At 43.2% G+C, this 24,214-nt stretch overlaps 1 protein-coding gene across 1 annotated transcript in view; it reads left to right on the top strand.

The window, feature by feature from the left end:
• Positions 1-17,454, top strand: part of TMOD3 (tropomodulin 3) — a 74,353-nt gene extending 56,899 nt beyond the window's left edge. The window contains exons 7-10 of the mRNA XM_066276325.1: positions 3,094-3,201; positions 7,410-7,553; positions 8,504-8,648; positions 15,415-17,454. Of these exons, the coding sequence (XP_066132422.1) occupies positions 3,094-3,201; positions 7,410-7,553; positions 8,504-8,648; positions 15,415-15,449 (432 nt within the window). The 3' untranslated portion in view covers positions 15,450-17,454. The remainder of the gene's footprint in view (positions 1-3,093; positions 3,202-7,409; positions 7,554-8,503; positions 8,649-15,414) is intronic.
• Positions 17,455-24,214: the final 6,760 nt, after the last annotated feature.

Raw genomic sequence — 24,214 nt, 5'->3', positions numbered from 1 at the left:
CTCAGCTGCAGGAGGGGAAGAGAGAGACAGAAAGGAAGGAGAGGGGGAGGGGTGGAGAAGCAGATGGGCTCTTCTCCTGTGTGCCCTGGCCTGGAATCGAACCCGGGACTTCTGCATGCCAGGCCGACACTCTACCACTGAGCCAACCTGCCAGGGTCCTGACTTGCTTTTTTTTGTTTTTTGTTTTTTGTTTTTTTTGTTTTTTGTATTTTTCTGAAGTTGGAAACGGGGAGGCAGTCAGACAGACTCCCACATGTGCCCAACCGGGATCGACCCAGCACGCCCACCAGGGGGCGATGCTCTGCCCATCCCATCTGGGGCGTCGCTCTATTGCAACCAGAGCCATCCTAGCGCCTGAGGCAGAAGCCACAGAACCATCCTCAGTGCCTGGGCCAACTTTGCTCCAATGGAGCCCTGGCTGCGGGAGGAGAAGAGAGAGACAGAGAGGAAGGAGAGGGGGAGGGGTGGAGAAGCAGATGGGCGCTTCTCTTGTGTGCCCTGGCTGGGAATCGAACCCAGGACTCCTGCACGCCAGGCCGACGCTCTACCACTGAGCCAACTGGCCAGGGCCTGACTTGCTTTTTAAAAGACTATCATATAAAAAAAAAAAAAAAAAAAAGACTATCATATAAAAAGGTAAACCCTACCAGACTGTCAGTGTAACTCTCTGGCTTTCAAAGTACTGCCTACTTTTTAGAGCATTTAGTCTTTTGGGGTTTCCTTTTTTAATCAGGTTTCTTGAAGTATAATTTACATATAGAAAAATTCTCCCTTTTTAATATACATTTCTGTGAGTTTTGACTAACGAATAAATTTGTACAACCACTAGCACAGTCAGATGTAGACCTTGTCACACCCCTTTGTCATCTTTCTCTGCTGACTCTAGCACCTGACAGTGACTGATCTCTTCCCTTATTTTCTAGAACAGGGGTCCCCAAACTTTTTACACAGGGGGCCAGTTCACTGTCCCTCAGACCGTTGGAGGGCCGGACTATAAAAAAAAAACTATGAACAAATCCCTATGCACACTGCACATATCTTATTTTAAAGTAAAAAAACAAAACGGGAACAAATACAATATTTAAAATAAAGAATAAGTAAATTTAAATCAACAAACTGACCAGTATTTCAATGGGAACTATGCTCCTCTCACTGACCACCAATGAAAGAGGTGCCCCTTCTGGAAGTGCGGTAGGGGCCGGATAAATGGCCTCAGGGGGCCGCATGCGGCCCGCGGGCCGTAGTTTGAGGACCCATGTTCTAGAATGTCATATAAATGGAATCATATACTATATAACCTTTTGAGTCTGGCCAAAAGCATAATGCATTTGAAATTCATCTATGCTTTCAGTTGTAGTTTGTTCCTTTGTAATGTTGAGTAGTCCTTTTTTAGATATAGTGCAATTTGTTTATCCATTCATCAGTTGATAGACATATGGGTTGCTTCCAGTTTGGGATGATTATGAATATTGTACTCATTAACATGCTGTCAGTATGTTTTGTATGAACGTGTTTTTATTTCTCTTGAGTATTAAATCTTGATTTATCTGAATTGAGGGTGGAGGGAACATCTAAAAATTATAAGAACTGGAGAATAAGACCTCTGGACTCCTTGAGTGGGTGTTCCTTTCTATGAGTGGAAGAAAGAAAGCCTTGGGAAAAGCTAGTATCCCTAGTTAGTCATTAATTTTATTCAGTCTTTAAAAATACAGTCTTCATATATCTTTGTTAATCAGTGGCAATGATCTGAAAATAACCAGGCTATAGGGAATTGAAGTCTTGGAACTTCAGGGGAAAGTTATCTTTCCATATTTCAAGTACTGTAGGGTTAATCTCTCTTCATACTTATAGCTTAAAGTAAGGGACTAGGATCAGTATGTCATCTGCCTCAGGAATCACACTTAGTAGAGGTGAGCTCCTATATCTTTCTCTTTGTAGAAAATAGATCCACTTTGAATATTCAAATGTTTACTTTTTTTTCTTTTTTAGTGAGACACAGGAAGGGAGAGAGAGATGAGAAGCATCAATTCTTTCTTACGGCATCTTAGTTCATTGATTGCTTTCTCATATTTGCCTTGTCTGGGGGGCTGTAGCAGAGCAGGTGACCCCTTGCTCAATCCAGCGACCTTGGGGTTTTGAACCAGGGTCCTCGGAATCCCAGGCTGATGCTCTATCCACTGTACCACCACCCAGTTAGGCAAATGTTGGCTTCTTACAATAACAATAATTAAATGTAGGCTCTGGCGGATTGGCTCAGTGGTAGAGCGTCAACCCAGCGTGTGGATGTCCTAGGTTCAATTCCTGGTCAGGGCACACAGAAGTGCCCATCTACTTCTTCACCCCTCCCCCTCTCACTTCTCTCTCTCTCTCTCTCTCTCTCCTCCTCCCCTCCTGTAGCCATGGCTCAATTAGAGCGAGTTGGCCCTGGGCGCTGAGGATGGCTCCATGGTCTCTACCTCAAGCCTTAAAAAAATTGCTCCAGTTGCAATGGAGCAAGGGCCCCTAATGGGCAGAGCATCGCCCCCTAGTGGAGTTGCCGGATGGATCCCAGTTGGGGTGCATACGAGAGTCTCTCTGCCTACCTTCCTCTCACTAAATAAATAAATAAATAAATAAATAAATAAACAATCAAATGTAAAATAGCCAGAACTTCTTAAATGCTAAAGAAATGGTGATCTGTTCTTTGCTCTAGGTCAACAGTTTATATAAGATGTACCATGACAGAGAAGTCAGATAGCTATGGAGAAAGCAGAGTTATTTGTTTTCATTTGTAGACTGTCAGGTGTTTATAAAATTCCTGAGAAAAGCCTGACCTGTGGTGGCGCAGTGGGATAAAGCATCGACCTGGAACACTGAGGTTGCCAGTTCGAAACCTTGGGCTTGCCTGGTTAAGGCACATATGGGAGTTGATGCTTCCTGCTCCTCCCCCTTCTCTCTCTCTCTCTCTCTCTCCCCCCTCTCTCTAAAAATCAATAAATAAAATATTTAAAAAAAAAAATTCCTGAGAACATTTTAATGAAAAAAAAAGGTAAATATAAATATTTACTTGATTAATGGACTAAAATGTAATGTTTCATATTATTGTCTTTCAAGAATATTCCGATTCCAACCCTGAAAGATTTTGCAAAGGCTTTGGAAACCAACACACATGTGAAAAGTTTCAGTCTTGCAGCCACGCGGAGCAATGACCCCGTTGCTATTGTAAGTAAGCTATGTTTTTTTTAAATTTTTCAATTACTGTTGACATCTCATGTTATATTAGTTTTGAGCACAGTGGGTAGACATTTTAATAGCATACAGCGTGATCTCCCTGATAAGTCTAGTACCCCCTGCACCACACAGTTATTACAGTGTTATTGCCTGTACTCCCCATGCTGTACTTGACATCCCCACGACTGTTCTGTCACTACCGGTCTGTACATCTTACTCCCTTCGTTTTTTTCACCCACACCCCCAACCTCTGTCCCATCTGACAACCATCAGTTTGTTTTCTGTAAGTTAACTATTGATAATATCAAAATGATAACTACACACCAGGGTGTTATAGAGATGGCTAAACTGTGATTTTATGAACAAAATTTACTCCCTTCTTTCAATTGATGTTTACCTCTTTATTAGGCAGTACATGATTTACTGCTCTTTTATGAATTTTCTTCCTGTAATTTTTTAAAACATAAATGGAATCATACAATAAATGCTATTCTATAATTTAATTTTTCACTCAGCAGTATGTCTTAGAGATCTTTTCATATCAGTACATAAAGTTCCACACCAATTTTTTAACAGCTGCAGAAGAGTCCATTTATGGATCTACAATGTTAGTGTTTATTTGTTCCTTTTAGGTGAGAGGAGGGGATATAGTGAGACAGACTCCCATTTGCACCCCAAGCGGGATCCACCCAGCAACCCTGTCTGGGGCAATACTCAAGTACTGAGCTAATCTTAGCACCTGAGGCTGACTCACTTGGACCAACTGAGCTAGCCTCAGTGCTCGGGGCCACATTCGAACCAATCGAGCCACTGGCTACAGGAGGGGAAGAGGGAGAGCAGAGGGAGAGGAAAGAGAGAGAAGCCGGTGGTTACTTCTGTGTGCCCTGACCAGGAATCGAACCTGGGATGTCCATACACTGGGCCAACACTGTATCCACTGAGCCACTAGCCAGGGCCCAATGTTGGGTTTTGTCAAATACTTTTTCTGTCTTTTGAGATGATCATGTAGTTTTTGTCCTTTATTCTATTAATATGGTATATTACATTGATTAATATTTGTTTGTTGCTTGACCAGGCAGTGGCACAGTGGGTAGAGTTGGACTAGTATGCAGAGGACCCATGTTCGAAACTCCAATGTCCCCGGCTTAAGCATGGGATCAAAGATATGAACCCATGGTCACTGGCTTGAACCCAAGGTCTCTGCTTGAGCCAAGGGGTCACTCACTCTGCCCTAGGCCCCCAGTCAAAGCACATATGAAAAAGCAATCAGTGAACAACTAAGGAGAATTAATGCTTCTCATCTCTCTCCCTTCCTGTTTCTCTGTCCATTTCTGTCCCTGTCTCTGTCACACACAAAAAACTTGTTTGTTAAGTCAACCTTGCATTCTTCAGGTAAATCCCTCTTGATCATAGTGTGAACCTTTTTCTTCGCTTGGCTTTGAGGACATCACTCCCTTTGATTCTCCTCCTGCCTCTCCTAGATGTCCCTTCTCTTGTCCCAATGCTGGTTCCTCCTCTTCTCCCCAACTTCTACACATTAGAACAGCCCAGGGCTTGGTCACAGTTCCTCTTCTTTTCTCTATTGACATTCATTCTCTGGGCCATCTCAATCTGTTTCATTGCTATATGTTATCTATATATGCTGATGACTGTCAGTGTTGTTACGTTCCGTTCATACCTCTGTCCTGAACTGTATGCTCTTGTCCAGCTACCTACTTAATAGCCCTGTCTTCAAAATATTTCTAGAATCCAACCACTTCTCACCATTTTCATAACTACCATGCCACTGCCTCTTCTCACCTATACTGCTTATGAAAATTAGGGGATATTTCAAAATGAATATGAAGTGATAAAAAATGGAAGCATTTGATTTTTTTTTCTTTTTTATTAAACAAGAACATCAGAAAAGCAAAGGACAAGTCAAAGAAAGTTGTTTAATTGTGCAAATGAGATGCAAAACCAATTTTTTTTCATTGGTGAAAATGCACTACACAATAGGCTGAAAGTCCTGGAGTATCTGCACGTTCCCTGATCTGATTTTTGTGAGCAGTGTAGATTATTGTACTCACCTCCTAATTGAGCTGCCTTCTTCCATCTTACCACTGCAAAGCCAGCTCTTTACTCAACATCAAAAGTGATTCTTTTGGCCCTGGCTGGTTGGCTTAGCGGTAGAGTGTCGGCCTGGCGTGCAGAAGTCCCGGGTTCGATTCCCGGCCAGGGCACACAGGAGAAGCGCCCATCTGCTTCTCCACCCCCCCCCCCTTCCTCTCTGTCTCTCTCTTCCCCTCCCGCAGCCAAGGCTCCATTGGAGCAAAAGATGGCCCGGGCCCTGGGGATGGCTCCTTGGCCTCTGCCCCAGGCGCTAGAGTGGCTCTGGTCGCGACAGAGCGACGCCCCGGATGGGCAGAGCATCGCCCCCTGGTGGGCAGAGCATCGCCCCCTGGTGGGCGTGCCGGGTGGATCCCGGTCAGGCGCATGCGGGAGTCTGTCTGACTGCCTCCCCATTTCCAGCTTCAGAAAAATACAAAAAAAAAAAGTGATTCTTTTAAAACTTGAGTTTATTCTCTTGTTCCTATACTCGGAACCTTTCAGAAGCTCCCTGTCTCACTCAAGTAAAAATCAATATCTTTCAGTGGCTTTACACAGCCTGATGTGAACAGTCCTCATCTCCCTTGCTTGCCCTTTCCTTCACTCCACTGCAGCCATACAGCCTTCTTGCTCGTCCTCAGATGTGCTGTGCATGCTCTCAACTCGAGGACTTCACATTGGGTCCTCTTTGCTAGAACTTGCTTTCTTAAGATATTCCACATAAGTTTCACTTTATCACTTTGAGTCTTTGCTCAAACAGCACCTTTTAGGTGAGGCCTTTCCTGACCACTTATATAAAATAGCAGCCCCTCCCCCCGTCTACCCGACTTGGCCTTTTTTTTATTCCGTTCTGGCCCTTTTTACCATCTGACCTGACATTTTGCTACTTATTATCTGGCATCCCCCAGTAAAACCCAAGTAGAATCACACGTTTTATTTCTGAATCTACAGAGTAGGACTTATCAAATAATAAGCCATAAATAATACTTGAATAAATTGTGTACAGCAGGATGAATAAGGGATTTGTCCAGGTCAAACACCTAGTTGTTGCTAATAGAAAGTACAGGTGTTCCTGACCTGTGGTGGTGCAGTGGATAAAGCGTCAACCTGGAATGCTGAGGTTGCTGGTTCAAAACCCTGGGCTTACCTGGTCAGGGCACATATGGAAATTGATAATTCCTGTTCCTCCCCCTTTCTTTCTCTCTCTCTCTCTCTGTCTCTCTCTCTCTTTCTCTTCTCTCTAAAAATAAATAAAATCTTAAAAAAAAAAAGAAAGTACAGGTGTGTAGATAATCTGTCACAAGGTCTTTTTGTAATCCCTGCCCTCTCACCCCATTACCTTTTCTTTAAGTTGACTTTACCTTTAAGCTGGATCTTCCACATGTTTTCTGGAGTTGGACCCCCTCTAAGGGCGAATTTTACATAAAATCACTATATTCTAACTTTTCCCTCTCCTTCTCCTCCTCTGCTCACTCACAGGTTTCTGTTACCGATTTAGTTAATGTGTTTATTGAGCACTGGGTGGCAAGCCCAGCACTGCCATACCCAGTGATAGGAGCGGAAACAAGGTGAAGATAGCATTCCTTGGGGAACTGAATATTAGTGAGCCCCTTCTTCTCCGTAGTCTCTGTGCTCCTGCAGCTCTAGTTATCTGGGGCCATTTTTGGCCTTCTGCCTTAGGCATTTCTTTGGTCTCTGACTTGGAAATTAGTCTATAATTTACCCTCATATTGGCTTCGCAGTAGTGCAGCTGCACCAGGACCCAAATAGAAAAGACGTCCAGAGAGACACTGAAGAAGTTAGCCCACACGGACACTGACAGAAAGGGTGAGGGACAGGAGAAGGAGACATGACAAAAGGTGTGAATGAACATAAGGGTTAAATAGCAGTGGAGAATCACAATACAGAGTTATATGTGACAGAAAAGACTCGATTGTGACAGAGCACATGTACAGAGTGGATACATGTGAGGCCCAGGAGGTAGATGTCAAGCTAAAACAATCTAATGAGAAACATTCAGGCAGTTATATTAATTAGTCTCCCGATGGCATATAAAATGTGTAATAGGTGCTATCAAATTTTAATATCTAAATATTTTCTTTAATTTCTAGGCTTTTGCAGATATGCTGAGAGTGAACAAAAACTTGAAGAGTTTAAATGTGGAGTCCAACTTTATTACAGGAGCTGGGATTCTAGCATTGATTGATGCTTTAAGAGATAATGAGACCCTGACAGAGCTCAAGATTGACAATCAGGTTGGTGTTACGCAGTAGTGACTGGGGAAGCCCCCACCCACTCTGCTGTGCAGGCGAATAGGAGGGGGCTTTGAGGGGGCTGTTCAGGAAGGCGGTGCCATGAAAGTGGATGAGAGGATGTTTAAGGCATCCAGAATGTTAATTTAGTGTTTTTAGTATATTCATGGAATTGTGCAACCATCACCACTGTCTAACTGCAGAACATCCATCATCTCAACAGGAAACTCCATACCCACCAGCAGTCACTCCTTATTCACCCTCCCACCAGCCCCTGGCAGCCGCTGATCGACTTTCTGTCCCTACACATTTGCCTGTCTGGGACAGTTCATATATGTGGAATTGTGTAATATGTAGTCTTTTGTGTCTGCCTTCTTTCACTTAGCAAAATGTTCTGGGGTTCATCCATGATGTAGCATATCTGAGTACTTATTCTTTTTCATGGCTGTTACAGCTGGGTTGTTTCTACTTTCTGAATATTAGGAATAAAGCTGCTGTGAACATTCATATACAGTTCTTATGTGAATTTAGCATTTTTTGTGTGTGGTTATATACCTAGGCAGGGCTTTGCTACGTCATACGGTAACTCTGTGTTTAACTTTTTGAGGAATGCCAAATTGTTTTTTCACAGCAGCGGCACCATTTTACATTCCCACCAGCATGTCTGTGGGTCCCAGTGTTTCCACGTTCTTGCCAACCCAACCCTTAATTATTTTTCTGTCTTTTTTATTATAGTCATCCTATGGGTGTCAAGGCTATCTCTCATTGTGGTAATCCATAATTTTTTTTATCTGAACTTTAAAATTTTGTTTCTCTTTTATATGTTGTAAGAATTGGGAAATTTTTTAAAGATCTACAGAATCAGTATGTATCACAATGTCTTAGTCTGGACTTACCTTGAACGGTGTTTGATCTAGTTTATTAACACAATTCTTTATTTCTAACTATTCCAGAGGCAGCAGTTGGGGACAGCTGTGGAATTGGAAATAGCCAAGATGCTTGAGGAAAATACAAACATTCTTAAATTTGGATATCAGTTTACACAGCAGGGACCCCGAACCAGGGCAGCTAATGCTATAACGAAAAACAATGACTTAGGTAAGACATATGCAATATCAAATCAAACTTCTGAATTTTGCCATTAAACTAATATATTGTAAAAGCTTTTAAAATAAATTTTAACAGATTACTTGGCCTTTGTTTCTAAAATTTGCATGGTCCTCGTTATACTGATTGAATCAGAGTTCAGTTTAAATGAGGGTGTAGTAATATTGGGTTGCTAAAGGAGTGAATCTACTTCCTGTGAAAATTATATTTCACAGCTTTAAATGAACAGTGTTTTTTTTTTTGTCGTTGGTTTTAAGTGAGAGGAAGGGAGATAGATTCCTGCATGTGCCCCAACCGGGATCCACTCGGCAACCCCCATCTGGGGCCGATGCTCAAATCAGCTGAGCTATGCTCAGCACCTGAGGCTGATGCTTGAAGCAACTGAGCTATCCTCAACACCTGGGCCCTAGGCTTGAACCAGTCAAGCCACTGGCTGTGAGAAGGGAAGAGAGAAGAGGGAGAGGAAGGGGAAGAGAAGCAGATGGTTGCTTCTCATCTGTGCCCTGATCAAGAATTGAACCTGGCACATCTGCATGCTGGGCTGATCCTCTCTCCATTGAGCCAGCCAGTCAGCCTAAATGAATAGTTTCTACAACAGGCATTTTTACTCTCTATAACAAATATTTTACTCTCAGCTACATGTTACTCCTTAGAGCCATTTAAAAAAGAGAGATTTCAACATTATAGGAAAGTTTTTGCCCTTTTTATCAAACATAAATTCAATTTTATATGATAAAATATAGAATAATTATAGTTTTAACCCAAGTTTTTTATTTTTTGTGAGAGGAGGGGAGGCAGAGAGATAGACTCCCACATGTGCCCTCACTGGGATCCACCCAGCAAACCCACTAGGGGGTGATGCTCTGCCCATATGGGGCTGTTGCTCTGTTGCTCAGCAACCAAGCCTTTTTTTTTTTTAAGTGTCTGAGGTGAGGCCATGGAGCTATCCTCAATGCCCAAGGCCAACTTGCTCAAGCCATGGCTACAGGAGGGGGAGAAAAAAGAGGGAAGGGTGAAAAAGCAGATGGTTGCTCCTCCTGTGTGCCTTGACTGGGAATCGAACCCTGGACATTCACACGCTGGGTCAACTCTATCACTAAGCCAACCAGCCAGGGCCTTAACCCAAGTTTTATAGTCAGCTATCATTAGATCTTCTCACTGCATTCATATCCAGGTCAGTAGTCTCCCACATGGCTCCCACTGAGCTGCTGAGGTCATGGCTTCTGCTTGAAATAAAATTTCCAACCAAGGCTGAATTACAGAATATGATGCTTATAACTCTGTTTCTACATATTACCAAAAACCAACTCTTTTAAGTTTGGTGTTTGTCATTGGAGTATTTTAAAAGATGGATTCAGGCAAGAATAAAAATGTCCTATAGGAAATAACATTGCAGAGTGATATAGTTCTTTGAAGCTTCAGCCATATTTGAATTTGTATTCTTTTAAAGGTCGCAGGAATAGAAAAAATCGTTTTATTCCTTTAATCCAGGACACTGTGAAAGGTGTCAGTTTAGACCCTTTTTTTTCTTTTTTTTTATATTTTATTTATTGATTTTTAGATAGAGGGGAGAGAGAGAGAGAGGAGAGAGAGAAGGGAGGGAGGAACAGGAAGCATCAGCTCCCGTATGTGCCTTGACCAGGCAAGCCCAAGGTTTCGAACTGGCAACCTCAGTGTTCCAGGTCAACGCTTTATCCCACTGCGCCACCACAGGTCAGGCGAGACTCTTTCTATTCTTTGATGATTGTAGTTTCCATAGAAGATTTTTACCTCTTGCTCTGTGAAATAGCAAATTGGTGTGTTTTGGTGTATTTTTTATTGTAGATGTAGTTTGCTAAGTCACACAAATTGATTTAGGATTGGTTCACTAGTTGGTTTCTATATTTTCTTTCAGGTATTTAATTTTGCTTTTTAGAGTAATATTTCTCGAGTCTGACTAAACTCCACAAATAACTGCAGAGCTTCAAGAACATATAGATTATTGGCTTTAAAAAAGTTTTCATTTAGTAATTTAGTTATATTTTATTCTTGTGTATTTTCAGACTCCAAGCTTCCTGACAGCTAGTAGGTACTTAATAAAGATTTACTAAGTGAATAAAGAAAGTGATAGAATTTGAACCCTGCTCAAAATTACATTTTTCTAGTAACTAAATAGCCATAAACAAGCCATAAGCATCCTCTAAAACTATCTTAGCTAGCCCAGGATCCCACCAACAAATGTGTAGGCCCAGCCATCTCTGCCATCTGCTGTCCTGCAGGAGAGAGCACAGTGAGACTCAGCGGCAGGGCTGCCAGCCTGAGCAAGGCCCCCACAGCCGTGCTTTTCTGACGAGCCCGCTGTGGCAGGTGCTTTGCCCAGATTTCTATGAAATAATAAGTGAGTGGGATGTGGGGGTTTGGCAACTGGAAGATGAACAGATAAAAACTATTTCCTAGACTGTTTTATATTGACATTGAGTCAGGAATGGCTCATTGACTCATCTTTTGCTGTGTGATGCCCCCTGCACCTGCAGCTTGAGTTTTATTTTCAGCCGTACACTTAGAGCTCTGTCTGTGGATCAAGGTGGTAAGCCTGAAGACCATGTTTTCTTAAATACTGTCTAATATGTAGTCACCAGAGAGAGTTATCGAAGAACAAGACTTGGAGCTTGTACTGAATCTTAGTCATGTGATTTTTCTTCACCTTGCAAATGGAGCTGTATCAGATCTTTCATGGTCTGATTTTTCTTTTTTTGTATTTTTCTGAAGTTGGAAACGGGGAGGCAGTCAGACAGACTCCCACATGTGCCCGACTGGGATCCACCTGGCATGCCCACCAGAGGGCGATGCTCTACCTATCTGGGGCGTCGCTCTGCCGCAACCAGAGCCATTCTAGCGCCTGAGGCAGAGGCCACAGAGCCATCCTCAGCACCCGGGCCAACTTTGCTCCAATGGAGCCTTGGCTGTGGGAGGGAAGAGAGAGGCAGAGAGGAAGGAGAGGGGGAGGGGTGGAGAAGCAGATGGGCACTTCTCCTGTGTGCCCTGGCTGGGAATCGAACCCGGGACTCCCGCATGCCAGGCCAACACTCTACCACTGAACCAACCGGCCAGGGCCATGGTCTGATTTTGATAATGTCTTTCCCTGTGTCATTGTTTTCTTAGTTTCAACTAGTCATTAAAATAATCCTTACCTAATCACCATCTCTCCAGCTAAGAAGTGCTACAGCTATAACAGCAAAGAGGTTATATGGTACACATGCAGTATTCGATTGAGCTCTGAGCCTCATTCCTATCTTTACACCAGCTAACTATGTAATATTCTACATTACTTTTGTTTGCTCTACTTTGTCCTATAGGTCTTGTTTATAACTTTTTTTTTTAATTTTTTTTTTTATTTTTTATTTTATTTATTCATTTGAGAGAGAGAGAGAGAGAGAGAGACAGGGGAGAGAGAGACAGGGGGGAGGAGCTGGAAGCATCAACTCCCATATGTGCCTTGACCAGGCAAGCCCAGGTTTCGAACCAGTGACCTCAACTTTTTTTTTTTTTTTTTTCTTTTTTTTTTTTTTTTTCATTTTTCTGAAGCTGGAAACAGGGAGAGACAGTCAGACAGACTCCCGCATGCGCCCGACCGGGATCCACCCGGCACGCCCACCAGGGGCGGTGCTCTGCCCCCCAGGGGGCGATGCTCTGCCCATCCTGGGCGTCGCCATATTGCGACCAGAGCCACTCTAGCGCCTGAGGCAGAGGCCACAGAGCCATGCCCAGCGCCCGGGCCATCTTTGCTCCAATGGAGCCTTGGCTGCGGGAGGGGAAGAGAGAGACAGAGAGGAAAGCGCGGCGGAGGGGTGGAGAAGCAAATGGGCGCTTCTCCTATGTGCCCTGGCCGGGAATCGAACCCGGGTCCTCCGCACGCTAGGCCAACGCTCTACCGCTGAGCCAACCGGCCAGGGCCAACTTTTTTTTTTTATAACATGCATTTTAGCATCTGGAATGGTAAGTCAGGGGAGTACTTAATTAGATAAAGATAACATTGTTCATGGGAACTTCCTACTTTCATCCTGGTTTTTATTTTCTAGCTAGCACTCATCCTGTGGCTGAACAAGCTTGTATGCACATCACTTGAATGTCTGGCCTCGTCTGTTAAAGACTAGTAACAAACTAGCAGCAAAAATGGCTTAAGGGCCTGGCTGGTTGGCTCAGCGGTAGAGCGTTGGCCTGGCGTGTGGAAGTCCCAGGTTCAATTCCTGGTCAGGGGAAGCGCCCATCAGCTTCTCCACCCTTACCTATCTCCTTTCTTTATATCTCTCTCTTCCCCTCCTACAGCCAAGGCTCCATTGGAGCAAAGTTTGCCCGGGCACTGAGGATGGCTCTATGGCAGGCATCCCCAAACTACAGCCCGTGGGCCACATGCAGCCCCCTGAGGCCATTTATCCGGCCCCCCTCCGCAATTCTGGAAAGGGCACCTCTTTCATTGGTGGTCAGTGAGAGGAGCACTGTATGTGGCGGCCCTCCAACGGTCTGAGGGACAGTGAACTGGCCCCCTGTGTAAAAAGTTTGGGGACCCCTGCTATGGCCTCTGCCTCAGGCGCTAGAGTGGCTCTGGTTGCAACAGAGCAACGCCCCAGATGGGCAGAGCATCGCCCCCTAGTGGGCATGCCAGGTGGATCCTGGTCAGACATGCAGGAGTCTGTCTCTCTGCCTCCCTGCTTCTCACTTCAGAAAAATACCAAAAAAAAAAAAAAAAAGGCTTGAGAGCAGAGCATCTGTAGCCTGGCCAGAAGGCCAGGGGCATGTGTGGGCTTTTTTTTCCTCTGTTAAACAGTTAGTTCAGGCTAAACAAAGGCAGTTGACTTCCTACTTACTTCCATAGACAGAAAAGAGTATAAAATTAATAGACCAAAAATCTAATTTAAACAGGAATTCACTGATAAGTGTATCAAAACCAATAATGCATAATATAAATCCTCAAATTATAAAAGCTAAACTGGCTTTCCTCACCCCAAAAAAGGTGGCCTACCACACCCTAAACAACATCCCCCAGGTACTGAAGCTGAGTACTATGTTCTCAGTGCGCTAAGTAGAGCGCCATGCCTTTAACTGCACAGCCATGAGGTACAGGTATCATTACTGTTCGGTTATAGAGGATAAGTTGAGGCTCAGAGAGGTTAACTTACTTGATCAAGAGCACACTACAAAGAAGTGACAGAGCCTGGCCTGTGGTGGTGCAGTGGATAAAGCATTGACCTGGAATGCTGGGGTCACTGGTTCAAAATCCTGGGCTTTCTGGTCAAGACACAGACAGGAAGCAACTATAAGTTGATGTTTCCTGTTCCTCCCCTTATCCCCCTTTTCTCTCTTTCTCCTCTTTAAAACAACAACAGAAAAAAAACATAACAGAGCCATGATTCACACTATTTGTTGTTGACACTGGAACCTATGCTTTTTGTCTTCTCTAAATAGGATTTGGCCACAAGGCTGAGGAGCCCTGGCCTGGTGGCTGGTGGCAAATGCTCCCTGGTGGCTGGTGGCAAATGCTCTGTGTTGGCTGATAGGTAAGAGTGAAGGTAGCAAGATCCTGCAGTTGAAGACCTCGCCCTGACACTAGTGAGCACAGCCTAGTGGTGTAGGGTCACCAGTCCACGAGGAGGCTGGGGCGGGGCGGTCCTCAGGTCCATGCACTTTGACTGCATCCGGTAAACCAGCTGGCCTACCTCTTTGGCAGTCAGAGTTTATGGTAGCCAGCCGTGACCTGACCACGTTAAGGGTCTTAGATTTTCATTACTTTGCATTTATTGTTCTGTCAGAGCCCTGAGCCAGTTCATTTTGTAGGAGACGAGAAGGGAAATTTGGAGAGCAACAGCAAGTCACTTTTAAAAATGAATGACAAGGCCCTGGCCGGTTGGCTCAGCGGTAGAGCGTCGGCCTAGCGTGCGGAGGACCCGGGTTCGATTCCCGGCCAGGGCACACAGGAGAAGCGCCCATTTGCTTCTCCACCCCTCCGCCGCGCTTTCCTCTCTGTCTCTCTCTTCCCCTCCCGCAGCCAAGGCTCCATTGGAGCAAAGATGGCCCGGGCGCTGGGGATGGCTCTGTGGCCTCTGCCTCAGGCGCTAGAGTGGCTCTGGTCGCAACATGGCGACGCCCAGGATGGACAGAGCATCGTCCCCTGGTGGGCAGAGCATCGCCCCATGGTGGGCGTGCCGGGTGGATCCCGGTCGGGCGCATGCGGGAGTCTGTCTGACTGTATCTCCCTGTTTCCAGCTTCAGAAAAATGCAAAAAAAAAAAAAAAAAAAAAAAAAAAAGAATGACAAAACTGGTTGTGTTGTGTTCTTTCAGAGACTGAGAAAATAAACTATGCCCAATCAGAAGAGCATGCAAATACTTTTAATACTTTCTAATCCCAGTTGCCTCAGTGTCATTTCAAAATTTAACACAATAATTTATGTTCATTTTTTATGGCGGTATAAACTTTGTTCATAAACAGATGAGACAGGCAGTGACCTGAAGGTGACTGCTGACCATTTTGTTTCTATTTCTGACGTTGTGGCGTGTCAGCACAGGTGAGTCTAAGACGTTCTCATTTGGAGCCCCACACTTCTCCAGGTCAATGACAAGGCAAGGGGATGTGACTTGTTTATTGTAATGACCATAGGAACTGGAAACGGACACTTCATTTTGTATAGCTATAGCAGATTATACAGACACTTGTTTTTAACAGGCCAGTTGAGTTTATATAATCAGACAGGATTTCTAACATACTTTTTTTTCCTCTCATAGTTCGCAAGAGAAGAGTTGAAGGAGACCACCAGTAAGTCCGCCAGGGTATAACCTTTGGAAGATTTCGAAAAGTCATCAAGGACTCATGTTGATGATATCAGATACAAATTTTTCCTGGGTAGGAGGGAAAAGACTGGAAATCTTTCTTTGTTTTTTTTTTTTGTTTTGTTTTGTTTTAATATATTTTTTTCTAGTTTAAGTCACCAGTTTCAAATTGTAAAATCAGTAGTAGGTGATATTTTATATTTTAAAGCATCATTTCAACTTTCTGCTAAAATCAATTTTAATTTAGCTTAATTGAGTGGTTTATGATGGGTCTTGGTAAGAATACAATTGGAAGAAAGTTTAGGAAGTCACAATGTAGAATAATGTGAGCAGTTTAAGGACCAGTCGGTTTTTTTAAGTTAATAAGGGATGTTGCTGATACCAGATTTGCTGTTGCACCTATTGGGTACAAGGCACTTCACAGCTTTCCTTATTCCAGGACACAGGGCGTTTTTCATGTTTTAGAATACATGCACTTACAAGAGTGTGCTCTCGCCTCTATCAACAAAGTACCCCCAAAAAGCACAATGCCAGAATTTTAAAATAGACGACTCAAATCTAGTCATCTGTTCAGAAGTAAAAGCAGGAGAAAGAAAATTCATTCCAGGTTACTGCACTTGTCTGCTGTGTCTTAGCCACACCTAAAGTTTTAAGAATATAGTGATATCTAAACTCATTACAGTTTTTCATTTTAATAATGTGGACATTAAATTTTTGTGAAATCCCAGAGTAAAAAGCATCTGAGTAGGAAAGCTATTTTCTTTCCTGTGAAAAAGCACGTAACTATAACTAACTCTCGGTTATATAGCAAAGACAGTACACGTGATGCAGGGGACGTCTGCAGAGCATGTGAAACGATCCTTTAAACTGACGGTGACTGTAGAGTTAGACACTGGCATGCACATGAATCGGGTGTTGCACGGGGCAGTGAGAAGTTCCTATATACAGTGCAGGATTCTACAAACAGTATGTAGTCACCTCTCACTACAGATTTTCCAACTGTGAGGGAAACTGCTCTTCATCATAAATCCAATTTTTATTATGTCTCCTCTCATCTTGTACTTTCTTGTCCATATCGTGTAAAATTTCTCATAACAGAAGTTGTCTTCCTGTTACTTGAAATGTCAAAGGGAACAGTTGAACAGTGTAGTGTGGCGGGAAGACCAACTCCAGAACCACAGGTGCATAGAAGGCCTGGCCGGCCCCTCCCTCCCCTGCAGGGCTAGGAGCCTGAGTCACCGGGCCTCAGAAATGCAGGCCCACCCAGGTCATTACAGGCAGGTTTTTCTAAAGGGAAGAATCTCACTTCAGAGTAGCAGGAAGGTTTGTTGTTAATTTTTTTTTAAATTGAATTACAGAATGTCTCCTCCTTCAGCCTAGGGTGGACAGGAGGCAGCTTCTTGTGTACTACAGTAATAAGCCTTCCTAACAGGGTGTGTTTGTTTCTTTGAACCAGTATCTGTGTTCTAAAGGGGCCAAAGATTGACTTTGCACTATTTCCTTTCAGTTATAGGCTGCTGATTCCTTTTTTTAAGTTAGCAAGTCTCTCTCTCTCTCTCTCTCTCTCTCTCTCTCCTTTTCATATACAGCTATGAAAGTGTACGTGAGTTTAGGGACTGCACTGTTCCAGAGAGGGGGGCATGGGGCAGGCCTGGCAGGCCACCGTCACACCCAGCAGGCGGCCTCGCTGGCACACGTCAGTCAGTACAGTGATAAGTATGCTACCTTTTCCTCCCATGAGTTTTATCTTTTTTCTTTTTTTGTAAGCATAGGTAGCGGAGACTTTATGGGTAATCTCTGTTACTTGTTATTTATCAGAGTATGAAGAAGTTGAGTGCTCTGCTTATACCATTCCAGTTCTAAGCTGCAATAGTTCATTGTAGAATTAAAAATCTCTACAAGAAATAACTTTAAAGGTGAACATCATCTGATTAAATACAGAAAAATCTTTTGAGAATTGTAATTACAGGGAGAAAACGGATGTGTAAAATCTAGCACTGATCTTTAAAAATCTAGCACCTCCAACCTTTTAGGAACTTTTGGAATTTCTACATTGCCCTAAAATTTTGTAATAGATTAGGTTTGTGAAGTAGCCTTGATTTTTTTAACCAAAGATGTTATAAGACCTTAAGTTCTGTAGTCTAACCAATTTAAACTTATCTGGTTATCTACTCAAAGAACATTCATTGCATTTTTAAATTGCTGTTTTTAGAAAGCTTTTAACTTTCTATTTTATAAAATTTTATATTCGTACTTATCCAAATTTATAATTTTTCTAGTATGTCTATATGAAATTGTATGTTTTTAAAATATTACTTATGTTCTTATGAAAATAGTTACTGGTGCTATATATATATATATATATATATATATATATATATATATATATATATATATATAGCTAGTAGAAGCCTAAAGTATAGGAGAAATACATTTTCTAAGGGTGTCTGTCACTTAAAAGACCAGATAAATATTTTGTGTTTTTAAAAAATGAGATTGTTAGAAATTTCAACAATTATCGTCATCATTAAATTGCAAATTCTTATTATTTGAATGAAATAACCCACATATTTGCTTTATGCAGAAGGTGCACTCTGGAAAAGTTACATGTAAATAGAACTTTGTAAATTGTTTTTTCCATTGACAGTATCTGATGTGTTTCCATTTAAGAGGAGTTCCATGGTATTAAAAAATTATAAAAGAAAAATGTTTTGATAAAATGTTAGTCATGTTCTATTATACATTATATTTAACCCTTGCTTCCATTAAAATAGATGAAAGGATTCATGAGATTTCATAGAATCTTGTATTTCTGGCTGTGTTCCCAGGGCTCCTCACTTACACTCTTTGTAAAATCAGGAAGCCCCATGGTCTCCAAGCAGATCCGAGGAGCATGCTTTTCTCAGTCCATAGTGGCTTCCATTCTCTGCAAGTTCAGTACTGTCCAGCTTGGTTCCTTCCCACAGCGCTACTTCACTTTTAAAATATATAGATTTCCAATTTGAGCCTGACCCGTGGTGGCACAGTGGACAGAGCATTGACCTGGGTCCAGAGGTTCCTGGTTCAAAACCCCGAGGTCACTGGCTTGAGCATGGGATCACTGGCTCAGCTTGAGTTCCCCTGTCAAGGCACATGTTAGAAGCAGTCAATGAACAACTAAAGTGACCCAACTATGAGTTGATGGTTCTCATCTCTCTTCTTTCATCTCTGTCTCTGGCTCTCTCACTAAAAAAAACTCCAATTTGAGATATAATTGACATTTAACATTGTGTTAGTTTAAGTCATACAACACAATGTTAGTATATGAATACAGTAAGACATGGTCACCACAATAAGTTAAAATTCATCACTTTACATAGTTAAAAAGGTTTTCTTTTCCTTGTGAGGAGAATTTTTAAGACGTACTCTCTTAACAACTTTCAAACATATAACACAGTATTGTTAACTATCGTGACCATGCTATACACTTCATCCCCAGGACTTCCTCTCCTTATAACTGGAAGTCCGTACCTTTTGACCACCTTACCCATTTCCTCCATCCCCACCCCTGCCTCTGAAAACTGCCAATCTCTCGTTTCTGTGAGTTCAGGGTTTTTTTATGCTCATGTAAGTGAGATCATAGTGTTTGTCTTTCTCTGTCTGACTTGACTTAGCATAATGCCCTCAGAGCCACTGCACCTCCGACCAGGATTAACCGAGCTCACGGCCTCCCCGGAAACTGAACGCGGCTGTGCCACAGCGGTCCTGTCGCCGCCCTTGGCGGGGGCCCCTTTACGCGTGTCTGCTTAAGAAGTGTTAAAAAAAGCCTGACCAGGCGGTGGCGCAGTGGATAGAGCGTTGGACTGGGATGCAGAAGACCCAGGTTCGAGACCTCGAGGTCGCCAGCTTGAGCGCGGGCTCATCTGGTTTGAGCAAAAAGCTCACCAGCTTGGACCCAAGATCACTGGCTCGAGCAAGGGGTTACTCGGTCTGCTGAAGGTCCACGGTCAAGGCACATATGAGAAAGCAATCAATGAACAACTAAGGTGTTGCAACGAAAAACTGATGATTGATGCTTCTCATCTTTCTCTGTTCCTGTCTGCCTGTCCCTATGTATCCCTCTCTGACTCTCTCTCTGTCCCTGTAAAAAAAAAAAAAAAAAAAAAAAAAATGTTAAAAAAACATCTGGCACATACACATATGCTTCCGTGCACACACTGCATGAACTTTGTAATTTCAAAGAAATTCACTTTATAAAGTCTTTTGAATGAATTCTATTTGGTTTTAGTTCTGTTTAAGAGCTTGAAAACTACCTTGTTACAGTGCATCATCCTTTGTCACATCAAATAGGTATTTAAATACATTTTTAATGCTAAAATATCCAAAATGCTGTAGATGCTTTATTTTTTCAATTTTTATAAATATAAAAGTTAAATTTTATATACTGATGTCTAAATATTACAAAATATTATTAACCTGGTTCATAGTAACACTGAAGTTTCTTTTGAAGCATATGTACTATAGGCATTTAGAACTTACCACTTCATACTGGAATAAATAATTTCAATAAAGTTTATCAAATAGCCTGTAGACTTTGACTTTTTAAAAATCTCTAATTTGCATGTTCTGAAGTTCATTCCTTACACACCTCTTCAAGAACAACCTTAGTAGTTTCGCTGAATTATTCTATCCCACCTCCTTTAAATTAAATATAAAATTGTCAATCCCTGAACACTTTTACCCATAAACACAGGATTTCATATGGTTCAAACTCTGCCATCCACAGCACTGAACTGAGTTGACAAACGTGAAGCAGGGTCCAACGATACAGTGCATTCTGGACCAGACTGGCAGCCTGTCCTGCTAATAAGGTAGAGAGGATTGCTATAGTAAAGCAAAGGCATCTCTTACCAGTCACCTGTGTCCACCAACCAGAAGAGAAAATCAGTGAATTGTATAATGGGTTTGAGAGAAAACTTGGGGATAAGTGTTAATTTAATTTAAAATTTTCACAGTTCTGAAACAGGTGAATAAGGAGATTCCCCTTGAATGTTGAGAGTTGGCTGGCTGGGGATGGCCGTTGTGCTACCTTCACTTACAGGAAACCTTGATGCCTGTCCTCTTTGGTTTGCTCAGGAGTTGGTTGCTCAGGAGCTGGGTTGTCAGGGAACTTCAGCTCCTGCAAGTCCAAGTACAGTGTGTCCGTAAAGTCATGGTGCACTTTGACCGGTCACAGGAAAGCAACAAAAGATGATAGAAATGTGAAATCTGCACCAAATTAAAGAAAAACCCAGTTTCTGTAGGATGATGTGGCAGCATATGCGCATGCGCAGATGATGACCTAACACTGTGTACACAGTGGAGCAGCCCACGGCCATGCCAGTCGAGATGTGGACGATACAGAGGAAAGCTCAGTGTGTTCTGGCTCGCTAAATTCGAATCCGTGACCAAAGTGCAACGTGAATATCGGCGCATTTATAACGAAGTGCCACCACATAGGAATAACATTACTCGGTGGGGTAAGCAGTTGAAGGAAACAGGCAGTTTGGTGGAGAAACCCCGTTCTGGTAGGCCATCAGTCAGTGATGACTCTGTAGAGGCTCTACGGGATAGCTACCTAAGGAGCCCTAAAAATCTGTGCATGAGCCCACATCGAACTGCACTGAATAGGTATGAAACGGACAGTTTTCCTTTTATTTGGTGCAGATTTCACATTTCTATCTTTTGTTGCTTTCCTGTGACCGGTTAAAAGTGCACTGTGACTTTACGGACACACTGTATCTGGTGCCAGGAACTGTGGCCATGGGGAGATGGTGCCTTCATGCTCAGCCTAGTAGCACCCTGCTCTTACATACCAAATAAAAGAAGTGATCCACCACACGTGGGCCCAAAATTGGCAAGCATCGTTTGTCCTTAAAATGTTAAGCTTTTTTGCATGTCTTCAAAGGCTGAGGGCCTAGAGGTGCCAGTCTGCCGCCACCCCAGTCCTGTTTTCAGACTTAGGTGACGGCTCTCCCCTATAAAGAATAGCTCACCTCACTGACCTCGGTATAATGGCAGAGTGAGAAGACTCCATTGTTTCTCCCCTTAGATTTGTAAGTCGGACAGTTATAACTCAACAAAGGATCCCCTGCTCAACATGAAAACACCTGAAAGATCCATGCGTTGGGACATGTGAAGGGGGCATATGGACTGGGGAGGGGAGGTGGGATGGGAAAGGGCTGGGATAGTGGCCGCAAGCACAGTTCAGTGCCTGAACGGCTCCAGTGAGCACAGTAGCCGTGGGCAAGTGGGGCTACGGCCTTCATGAGCACCAAGCCAGGAGCGGAGAGGGGCGAATGTGGTTTCCTCCAGGAAAAGGCATCCCTCCCTCACCATCGCAGGAGAACCTAGTAGAGGAAGCTGGGAAGCTTTAAAGAAAACATTGGCACCAACAGCCATTACTGGGAGTGGGAAGTAGAGCCAGGAGATCACGAACTTGCCTTTCCTGACCCACTCCCTGGTGAAAGGGGTTTTGTTTGTTTTTGAGAGAGGCAGGGAGACAGACACAGGAACATCGAGCTGCTCCTGTATGTGTCCGACTGGGGAATCGAACTGGCAACTTCTGTGCTCCAGGACAACGCCACAACCAACTGAGCTATCAGAAAGGGAGAAAGAAGCATTCATTTGTTGTGCATTTATTGGTTGCTTTCCGTGTGTGCCCTGACTGGGGATCAAACCTGCACCCTTGCCATTTCAGGACAGTGCTCTTAACTGACTGAACTAATTGGCCAGGGCTGGGGGCACGCTTTAACAGCAATGCCAGCAGCCTTTTCTGGCAAGGGGTGGAGCCTGGAGACGGGGAACTTGCCCTCCCTGTCCCATTTTCTCCAGTAGAGTTTGGTAAAGAAAGCTGAGGTGCCCCAAGCAACATGCCTACCTGTCAACCTGCTGAGTGTTGAGAGCAAAACAGTGAACAAGAAAAAGGTTTACTACCTAAAATGTGCCGGCAGAGAAATACTCCATCAAGTACTATCAATAACCAAGTTAGTTAACTTGGGAGCAATGTCTCCAGAAACCAAACTCAAAATCATGGAAGGCAGTGATTTAAATGACAGAGAATTCAAGTCTACAGTTATGAAGAAACTCAGTGATACACAAGAAAACTCAGAAAGGCAGTTCAGTGAAGCTCAGGAATAAAATTAATGAACAAAATACCAAAGAGATTGAAACTATAGAATAGAACCAAACAAATTCTGGAACATAAAGATATATTTACCCCTATGTTCACTGAAACACTATTAACAATAGCAAATACATAGAAAAAAACTAAATGTTTGGATAAAGATGTGGCACGTATATACACTGGAACAACTACTCAACCATAGTACAGGTAAAATGCTGCCATTCGTGACAACATGGATGTATTAGAAGTGAGATCAGACGGAAAAGGCCAAGAACCTATGATTTTACTCATGTGGGACGTAAAATGCAACAAATGGAAATAAATGCAACAAAGGGACAAGACCAAAACAAACAACAGGGTGGTCAGCAGAGGGGAAGGGTGGAGAAGGCGAGGGGGTCAAACAAGATGACAGAGACGGCCAGACTTTGAACGGTCAGTACAAAATACAGTACACAGATACACACCCGAAACATGTTACTGACCGTCAGCCCAACGTAATTTTTTAAGTTTTGGGGGGAAAAAAGAATAGCTGACCTTACAATTGCACTAGTACCTCTCAGTGTTCTTGATGGGTCTCTAATTGGCCTTTCGGGAGCTAGTGCTAATTATGGATGTGTTTACTACACAGCCATGAACTTAGGCTTTATAAGTGTAAAAGGGAAGGCAGGCATGATCCTGTAAATCCAGATTTTCCTATTTAATGAGATGATGGGTCATTTCTTTTTCTTCAACCCTTTCTATGTAACAAGACATTTCAAGGAAAATATCTAATTAGTACTCAATTCTCAAAGGTAGAGAAACAAACATTAAATCATGAAGTACAGTATTTATATACTCAAGTCCAAACACCACTGATCTGACTTCAGAGAAATTAAGTGACTTACTGGCAATATGACTGACAGTTTGTTCGTTCAGTACGTACGTTTCAGCGACTGCCCCAGTCACAGCCAGGCATTAAACCCAGTGTTCTGTTTCTTTTCTGTTTACAGAAAAGTCTTCTCTTTTCTGTAAACCTGCGATGGCTTTTATCTCAAGTAGGTATTTTGGGTGTCTTTCTCCATACCGTCACCAATGCACCTGCTCAGCATTGTGCTTGCATAGAGATCCTGACTCTTGTCTCAAAAACGCTGATATTTCTTTACTCAGAAAGAAAAAGCTTTGGACAACAGTCCTACGTTCTTTACACCTCAGCTTCCACGTCTGTGAAATGGGAATAAGAGCCCCTGCCCTGGGAGCCGTAGAGGACTAGAACTGGAAAGGCCCATCAGCACCTAGTGCCCAGCGGGCCCTCCCGTGCGGTACCTGCCCCTCCCGGGCCACAGGGGGTGTGGTCCATGGACAGTTAAAGCCCTGCTGACAGAGGCGACAGCACAGAGGGCCTTGAACCCAGCTCAGCAGAGCAGGCAGGACCAGGAGGCAGCGCTACTAGAGCTAAACCCAAGCTCAACTCGGCCCCACCAGGGAACAGGGTGAGGCGGAACGGCAAGAAGGCCAAACAGATTTTCTAATGACACAGTCTTGCTTCTGAACATTTTTTATTCACAACTAGGTTCATGTAAAAGCAACTCAATTTATCACTTGAAACAGAACGACATTTCATCATCGTTTTAA

The sequence above is a fragment of the Saccopteryx bilineata genome, chromosome 4, assembly GCF_036850765.1.
Source record: "Saccopteryx bilineata isolate mSacBil1 chromosome 4, mSacBil1_pri_phased_curated, whole genome shotgun sequence".
Classification (NCBI taxonomy): Eukaryota; Metazoa; Chordata; class Mammalia; order Chiroptera; family Emballonuridae; genus Saccopteryx; species Saccopteryx bilineata.
Note: the sequence above shows the minus strand (reverse complement) of the source record. Positions and strands in the feature narration are given on the sequence as shown.